The sequence below is a fragment of the Haliotis asinina genome, chromosome 8 (assembly GCF_037392515.1).
Source record: "Haliotis asinina isolate JCU_RB_2024 chromosome 8, JCU_Hal_asi_v2, whole genome shotgun sequence".
In the NCBI taxonomy this organism is placed as follows: Eukaryota; Metazoa; Mollusca; class Gastropoda; order Lepetellida; family Haliotidae; genus Haliotis; species Haliotis asinina.
Window position 1 is genome coordinate 32,074,184 of NC_090287.1, and position 9,315 is coordinate 32,083,498.

Sequence of the window (9,315 nt, forward strand, 5' to 3'; positions counted from 1 at the left end):
AATATGAAATAAAGCAGTGGTATAGGCAAGTGTTTCATGTGTTAGTCAAACCGCTTTTGAGGTCGTCAGCATTCAATTCGATCCTGTCTGGATGCAATGCGTAGAGCCCGTTCTTGCTGTACTATATATCATGGATGTGTGGCTGTTGTTGATGTTGTTGTTGTTGTTGTTTCTGAATTCACCTTTAGTGAGTGAATAAGGTTTTGTACCATATTGAAACAGTATCAGGAAACACCAGTAATGGGCTTCCGACATTGTGCCTAAGTGGGGAATCGAACCCTGGTCTTCGGTGTGTCGGGCGAAAACTTTTACTGCTGGTCTTCCAATCGCCCTTAAAGTTTAGTGTAGGTGCTGCTGAGTCAAAATAATATGACCAAATGAATTAGTCATGGTATATATTTACACTTAATCAGAGATTGTCTGCTCCAGTCTCGATTATTTAGAGAGCGCAGCCATATGGCTGGAATATTGTTGAGTGCGATATAAATCTTAACTCACTCACTCAAGCATGCATGCACGAACCCATCCACCCATCCAGCCACACGCTCGCTGACTCACTCACTCACTCATTCTATCAACCCAGTCTCAACTTACATTGGTGCTGCTGTAGCCCCAACAATATTTCGTTCATGACCAGACCTGGCAGTAATGCAATCGGGTCCCGAGGAACTAAACACTTGACGCGGTCCCCTAGCACGGAGCAGCGTGTTGACTTACAGGCACGAAATAACAATTACAGCAACACTAAATCCCATTATGTCGACAGTGGGACAAAGTTACCAATGTTAAAGACAAGGCATTGCCCAGGGTCACGCTGTCGTCGGATAAAGAAATACGAACTACACCTTTGCGTGGGTAAGGGGCTATTTTCAATCTGGTTTAGTTTGTTTGTGAATCTGATCTGCCTGAGAGAGGGGGTGGCGATTAGAGCCCGTGAAGGGTGTAACGCTATAACTTACACACCTGTTCAGGTGTGTCATTGATCTGGTTATAATCGGTTATTGAGTGATTGATGAGTGATCGATTACTGATTCATATCTCAAATCGCATTATGACACGGTACGTGCAAATGGGAATGCTATTAACTGTCTGGGATAACGCGATTGAATTTGTAATCCATTACCTTCCCACTGTCGAACCCGTGTCCAATACACTTCAACTCACTGATAACTGCATTAAACCGATAACACGACCCTTCAAATACGTAGTTGGTGGGGCTTGCGAAATTCGCAGCAAAGTTTTCTAAATAGATGCCGTGAGACTGTTAATTTCAAGGATCAAGTGCTCAGCATAATACCTACATGCCTCATTACTCAGATGAATTTCGTAAGACTGTATTATCACATAACATCGCAAGTGCACTCATCTATGCTGGATACAAGAAACATATTGCACGGCAAGTATTGCTGTCGGTTCGCAGTCATGAATGCAAGTCACCTTGAGAGAGTGAGAACTTTTTTACGCCGCTTTTAGCAATATTCCGGTAATGTCAAAACGGGGACATCAGAGATGGATTTCACACATTGTACACGTGTGGGGAACCGAACCCTGACCTTCAGCGGGAACGAGCAAACGCTTTCATCACAAGGCTACCCCGATGTCACTGTATGAAGCGGTTCTTAAATAATAATATTTATGACCATCTGTATGAACGCAATTTTCTTAGAGTCTGGAATATACTGAAAATAACATAAGGTGATGCTTATTATTTATTTATTTCACTCGGCAACAGTTCACCATAGGTAGATTTTACACTGCTTTGCACAGCATTCCGGTGAGGCCCGGGATGTCAGTTTATGAGTGAGTGAGTGAGCTAGGGTGGGTGAGTGTGGGAGTGGTTTTATGTCATTTTAGCACTATTTGGCAGTATCACGGCGGGACACACTACAAATGGGCTTCACACATATTAGCCAAGTGGGGACTCGAACCCGATCAGTCAGCATAACAAGCGAACGCTTTAACCATTAGGCTAACTCCACGTCCAAATCCAAGCTACAAAGTACACGGTAACTGTCCATTCAATCTAAGAAAGGAGTCACAGCACAAAGTAAAAAAAGCAGTTTGATTGTTATTTGTTTTTCTACAAGTCTTTTTGTTGGAACTGTTGAAAAAATGTTGTACCTCTACAATAGCACCGTATATACTATACTGTGCAAAGTGTGATATGTATATCAGCTGACATCTTGAGTCGGTCTCAGAGATACAATCACTGCACAGTACATGTGTTTGTGGTGCAGTGTCGTTGTGTCGGCCCTGTGGCACAACCAGCAGGGACATGTCAGCACCGTCATAAATCAGATATGAACGGTGCCAGGTTTCGGAGGTCAAACCTCAAACAATACACCCTACTTATGTGAATTGCATATTCATGACTGGGTTCCTTTTAACGACCCGCCTGCGTGTTGGAGACAGTTTGTTGTGTTGTGTGGAGGCACGCAAGAGTCTATCAATTTGCATGGGTCCTTTTTTCAGTACCTATACTCAACACCAACATTCAACATGTTGTCTTACAGATACAAATTACAGCCATTAAAAACCGACGTTCAAAAGAAATTACACATTTGTACCATCAAGTAAATATTTTGAATTGTTTCGACTGTGAAACATCACACGATTGCAACGTTGCCAGTAGCTAACGTTCGTCGTCCAACATAGACGATTCAGTCGATGTTGACGTGCTCTGAAATATCTGCATATTTTCTTAAAAGATACCCCAAGCAGTAAGCGTGTACTTTCTTTTGTACGTCAGTATTGCTCCTCAAAGTCGATGGTGTATTTGTTTTTTCAAGTTGGTGAGTGAGTACGTTTAGACACCAGAAATTAGCTTCACACTCTGCACCCATGTGGGAAATCGAACCCGGCTCTTCAACTTGACGAGTCAGCGTTTTACCCACTAGGCTACCCCATCGTCCCAAGACACAAGTTGAATATATCGTTATAACAGGGATTGTTTTTGCAGCACCCTGCAATCTAGCATCCATCTAGCACTTGCCTACATAAACATGTGGTTGATAGCATGAACACCGACAAACACGGTTCGCAGAACAAGATACCAGAGGCTCGAATCCATTTGAGATAAAACGTCAGGGAACGTTAATCCCACGTTGACCTTCCCGTGACTCCATATTGTCTGCGGATCGACGGTCAGGAAAAAGTAGTACCAACTCCCACTCGTTTTATTGTTTGCACGTTAAGCATGGGCACGGTAATAGAGGGACTGAAGACGGGCGGACTGCTCTCCTGGAACAGACATGTATTTACTTAGGGTTTTGTCAAACAGTACGTTCATATTTAGCGATTTAACGCGAGTGATGTGTCGTGGTAACGGCCGGTATGATCCTTGGATAGATCAAACATCAATTTTCATGATTTGATAAGTTACGGTGACCTCCACAATGTCATGACACAAAAAGTAGAAGAGTTATAAATATGTTGTTGAACCAACTCAGTAACCCACCAAACGTTGGTGCACGCATTTCGCAAACACGGGTAATGGAATGATGATGTTGATGGTGTCGTGGCAGTTGATGGGGGTGATGATAATGACGACGCAATTATTATTCGTGATGATGATGATGATGATGATGATGATGATGATGATGATGATGATGGTCATCATCATGTATGGAGATAATGACGACAGAAATAACATTGAAATGATAAAGAAACATTTGCCGCACGGACGGTGGTGATGAGCTCCTAACTATAATACGACATCATCAGTTTACATTTGAAAAAAAATAATCAGACCCCATACCAAATAAAGACATCGATAAACACGTGATAAAAACAAAGCCCATAAACCACAACAACCGTGATCAAGATAATACCGGGATCACCTCAAGCGATATGTTGGACAGAGAGGTAGGATATCATGTAGGCAGAATGGTTGCATCTTAACTCGTTAGGCTGGTTCACAGCTTGACGTTATAAACATCCAGTGCATCATCAGTCAAACGTCAACACCGACGTTTCTCAATCACTAATGGCCTTACAATATGCATCGTTGATATCTCAACATTGCCTAAACATTTCCATCCAAACCAAATTTAAACTACCATAACATCTGATTCACCATAATCACCCAAAATTGTTCATGTGCATGTCCATTATCAAAAGCAAGAAATATTACGAGTTTCGTCAGTGACAGACTTTAACAAAACTAAAAGAATAAAATGTTCAATAAATCAACTCACCTCGCATTCTTTAAGAGCCCACGGTCCTCCAACGGTAAATCGGACAGGTGTGGGTGCTTTTCGCGGTTGACGGGGTCGAGGTGGGGTCCCGTTGGTCAGCTCCGCCCCAAGGGTCTTTTTCGGCCCAGTAGGACTAGGGGAGGGGTAATCAGTAACCCAGGATAGACGCGGGGTAATGCGGGGAGCCCCTCCGTCATTGTCAACTGCCTCCTGTTTTCGGTTGAGTAAACTTAGCATTGGAACTCAACTGTCGTCTGCTCCTACAACCATTACCCTAGAAACGTATCCATTGTATCCATTAAGATGGTGGATATTTGGGGACGATAGTGTGTGTAAAGACTGGAACTGTAGATCCAAAGACATCCATTGTGAGACGTGCAGAACACTAGTCCCGAATGTTACGCCAGTCTCAACTGAATAGGACACCAGAGTAAATCACAAAAGCGGTTGTAATCCGATCGAACGCAGCAGCTACAACACAGAACATTACTGTAAAGTGTGACAATAGTGTGAACTCAGCCGAGCCAATTGACTCCCGATTGAGAGGCCATCGATGATGAAGCTGACGGGAGGAACGAGATCTGGGAAAGGGGATCACCGTGATATTAGGTTGTCACGGTAACCAGGTGACTGACCAAGGCCAAATTGGTGGTTTTATATCCAAGCGTCCTGTGAGCTGATTAGCATCCAATATTGACTGGATCCATAGATCGCTGCGGCATTTAGCCCCATCCACACATGTCGAACTGACCAGGTGTAAATTCATTAAAGTTGCATTACAACGAATCTGAGCCAATATTCCAAAATATTCAATGAATACGTTTTCAATATGAATGGGATACGTGATGATAGCTCTGACAATAATCCGACGTCCGGCCTTCGCGGGTTATCAATGCAATTTAAATTCCGAGTGTGGAGCAGGCGACAATTTGAACACTGTGAATGGCTATCCCGGGGGTCCACCTTCTCGCCAACATCTGGCTACGGATGGCACTTCACACACAAACGTCATGTAACTCACAAAAGTTTGAAAGCCACATCGGCCCTCCTCTCATATCAACCTCCTCTGTTGTGTTGTGTTTCCAAATATTGAGCGCGTGTGTGAGAAGTCCGGTAAGGCAGACGACACGCTTTTAACCTCGTCAGCTGTTGCCGCAACCTTTGCATCGGCGACCAGCTAGCGAGGTACCGACGCCGGAGCGTTGTTCAAATTTGTATACGTTTTTGCTAGGGATCTTCCTCATTTCACGGTTTTGGTTCAAGTTTATCCCGAATATGTTAATTGATAAACTAATCACGATTCGCAGATCCTGCAGCAAACGGAGCAAATATTGACATTAAATCATCTAACGGTCTTCGGCTTCGGGGTAACTCTCCAATGAGTTTCATACTTCAAAGAAATCCATTATTAACCCGTTCAACAGGTACAGAGGTTGCGGAGAGCTATATCTCGTTGACAGGCCTAACCTCTGGAGCCTTGATCAACAACTGGCAAGGACTTCAACAACCTAACGAGTCCATTACCTATTATCTGTAAAACCATCATCCGATAAATAACCTTTGGGTAAGATCGTGATTGGCAAGTGTCAGCCGATTGGATGGGTTTTGTCAGAAAAAGGCATTAGGAACCAATGAGCCATGACAGTGATATTTGGAACATCTGTCCCCGTTCACTTCGACATCATCTTCCCATCAAAACATCCCATTGTAGGGCTTATGACTCACATGAGATTCAATACAAGGTCTATAAATTCATCGTCTTCAATGTTAACATTAACTTTCTTACACGACTTAGCGCTCTGTGGCATGCGTTGTGTTAGACTCATAATTTAGTAATAAAAACTAAATATGTAAAGATACTTATTCATGTAAGTCGGTGCACGCAGGCATACCAAAGGTCCTGAGAACTCGGGTGAACAACTAACAGAGAGATTTTCTCACGGGGCATAACAATAGACCGTAAATAAGTATAACGATAAATGAAAAGGTTACATATTTGGCCATCAGATCAGATGACGGTTATGAAAAACGAGTTTGTATGTACACTATATTTGAATACCTTTAATAAATAACCCATAACTCCGGTGCAACTAAAGGAAGTAGCATACTTTGTGTATCAAATATATGTGCCCACTGATACATGTAATTAATAAGGCGCGGACGTGATAGTACGCCACATGCATGCAATGTAAACATTTCATATTATTGGCCAGACGAGCGCGGACGTCGGAGTAAACACCCTCCGCGGGGTCCTCTCCTTATACGTCCTTATTTGAGTTTGACTGTATTGATTAAATGACAAGTTGTTGAAGCCGGTCTTTGTTGAACGACGTGGACTGATCAGAACTTCCTGTTCGCGTGCGAAATTCCATTTTCTCTTTTTCTCCCCTCGTGTTACTGTACCGCACGTTCAACGATAAAAGACTTGGGTATAAATATTGCAAATACAAAAGACTTTGGAAGCAATATCTTTGTGTGCTGCACTAACTAGCTGTTGCCTGTAGAGGATATAAAAGGTTATGATAAGCCGCAGATATTTCTTTCAGTGTTTCGTGGTAACAGCTGTCATCGGTCAAAACACGGGTATTCTAATGTTAAACTAAACTGACCGCTTTGTAAACAATAAAGTCAATATTAAGCAAATATATCATTCAAGTTGAGAAACCACTTGCTGAATATAGGACACAGTAAACATTGAGGTGACATTTGTTACTGCTGCTGCTGCTACTACTACTGCTGCTGCTGCTGCTACTACTGCTGTTGCTGCTGCTACTACTGCTGCTGCTGCTGCTACTGCTACTGCTGCTGCTGCTGCTACTACTGCTGCTGCTGCTACTACTGCTGCTGCTACTACTGCTGCTGCTGCTGCTACTACTACTGCTGTTGCTGCTGCTACCACTGCTGTTGCTGCTGCTACTACTACTGCTGCTACTACTACTGCTGCTGCTGCTACTACCGCTGCTGCTACTACTGCTGCTGCTACTACTACCGCTGTTGCTGCTACTACTACTGCTGTTGTTGCTGCTACTACTACCGCTGTTACTGCTACTACTGCTGCTGTTGTTGCTGCTGCTACTACTACTGCTGCTACTACTACTGCTGCTGCTGCTGCTACTGCTGCTGCTGCTGCTACTACTGCTGCTGCTGCTACTGCTACTACTACCGCTGTTGCTGCTACTACTGCTGCTGTTGTTGCTGCTACTACTACTGCTGCTACTACTACTGCTGCTGCTTCTACTGCTGCTGCTGCTACTACTGCTGCTACTACTACCGCTGTTGCTGCTGCTACTACTGCTGTTGCTGCTGCTGCTACTACTACTACTACTACTACTACTACTACTACTTTTTTTAACAGCTCTATTGCCACAACCATAGCTATCTCGTTCTCCTGCATAGGTTACTGGTATCATTTTCTAAAGATATATAAATGGGGATAAAGACAGCAAAAATACCAATATAATCTCCACATAATACTTCCAGTTTTCCTACTACCGTTGCTACTGCTGCTATTCCTACTACTGTTGCTGCTATTGCTACCACAACTACTACTAAAACTGCTACTTCAACTACTACTGATATTACCGCTGTTTCGACTACTATTGCTGTTGCTATTACTGTATTTATCTCTACTGCACTGGATCACCCCAGAAATTAATCGGTGGAAATAGAACAAGTTTGTGAAATCACTAAATGGCCACACAATTTGTATGATTAATTACCAAATAACAAATAACAGACCATGTACACAATAGGTCCATAATGTCTTGAAATCGTCTTAAATCGGGAGTAAGGAATAACGTTGAATGTGTCAAGGAATCGGTGTTCCTTATTGTGAGACATCCAATCCACAATTAGCGAGGGTTGACGCTCTGAGAGGTAGTATCTATACAATGAGTCGTTACTAAGGGTCAAATGTTTATCACAAATAACAGAACGAAGAATGTCATCATAATGATCAATGTGTTGACAAACGTGATACTTTATGACATACAAGCAAAAAAAGTCCAAATATCCCCCGCAAACGTCACCTGTATAGACCACTATCCCAAAATGAAAATGACAAACGTTTATGAAGCAGTCGGTCATTGAATAACCTGTGTACACTCCTCACGCGTTCAAGACACAGGGGCACCTTGTTGTCAAGATCATAAAGAAAGCCTGCGGAATAGCATTCCATTCCTCTGCTAGAACTCTGCGGAGTTGTGAGGAATCCAGTGGTGCTGGGTGACGTGTGTACAGACGTGGACCGAGCTCATCCCAGGCATGCTCAATTGGGTTGAGGTCTGGCAAGCGTGCTGATGCTGGCACTTCATCCGCTCTACACCCTGCCGTCTATGAAATTATCGTGACAAGCCTGACCCCATGAGGCCTAGCGCTGTCGTAGTAAAAAGGTTCGACCATGAAAGTCATGCATAGATAGCTTGCGGGAATGGTACTGCTATGGGAGCCAGAATTTCTTTCCCAAAACGCTGTCCAGTAAGGGTACCATCTCTCACGAGCAGCGGACTTCGTCCAGTAAGGGTGGTCACAGCTTTCATCTGTGAAGGGCACAAGAGACCATAGATTCCAGCGGCCATGATGTCTACGCCATCTCCGTGACGTGGTGTCGCCTACAAAGTAGTCCGGGCTGCCTTAAACGTCGACGAACGGTGCTCCTGGATATCCTCACATTAATTGTTAACGCTGATGTTTCACTCTGAAGATCTGACTGCGTGAAGAAATATGTTATATACTATTATGTAACGTAATGTTAATCTCGTGCCTATCATCTCGGACTGTTGTGACTTTTGGGCGACCTGGTCGGAGAACATTTTCCGCGGACCTACCGCCTTGAAATCTACAGTCTACCAATAGCACTGTGACGCACATTAAAGCGGACAGCAACCTACTACTGAGTTTGACAACTGGCCTATATCCTGACCTCTTTCAGCAAGTGGCAAATACGTCTCATTCTAAGCGGCGATTTCAAAACGGAACAGTGAAGTACAGTGAAAATGTAGAAATACACGTGTATTATCCTATTGATATAGCCGCGTGCATGTGCAAATCACTGTCATTATGTGACAGGTGGATTTATGTTTACAACTTCGGATGTAACAGGAAGACGGTAACTATCCCA

The 9,315-nt window shown here is 43.4% G+C and overlaps 1 protein-coding gene across 1 annotated transcript in view; it reads right to left on the bottom strand.

The window, feature by feature from the left end:
- Positions 1-4,728, bottom strand: part of LOC137294177 (uncharacterized) — a 43,405-nt gene extending 38,677 nt beyond the window's left edge. The window contains exon 1 of the mRNA XM_067825167.1: positions 4,197-4,728. Within this exon, the coding sequence (XP_067681268.1) occupies positions 4,197-4,433 (237 nt within the window). The 5' untranslated portion in view covers positions 4,434-4,728. The remainder of the gene's footprint in view (positions 1-4,196) is intronic.
- Between the last annotated feature and the right edge of the window lie 4,587 nt (positions 4,729-9,315).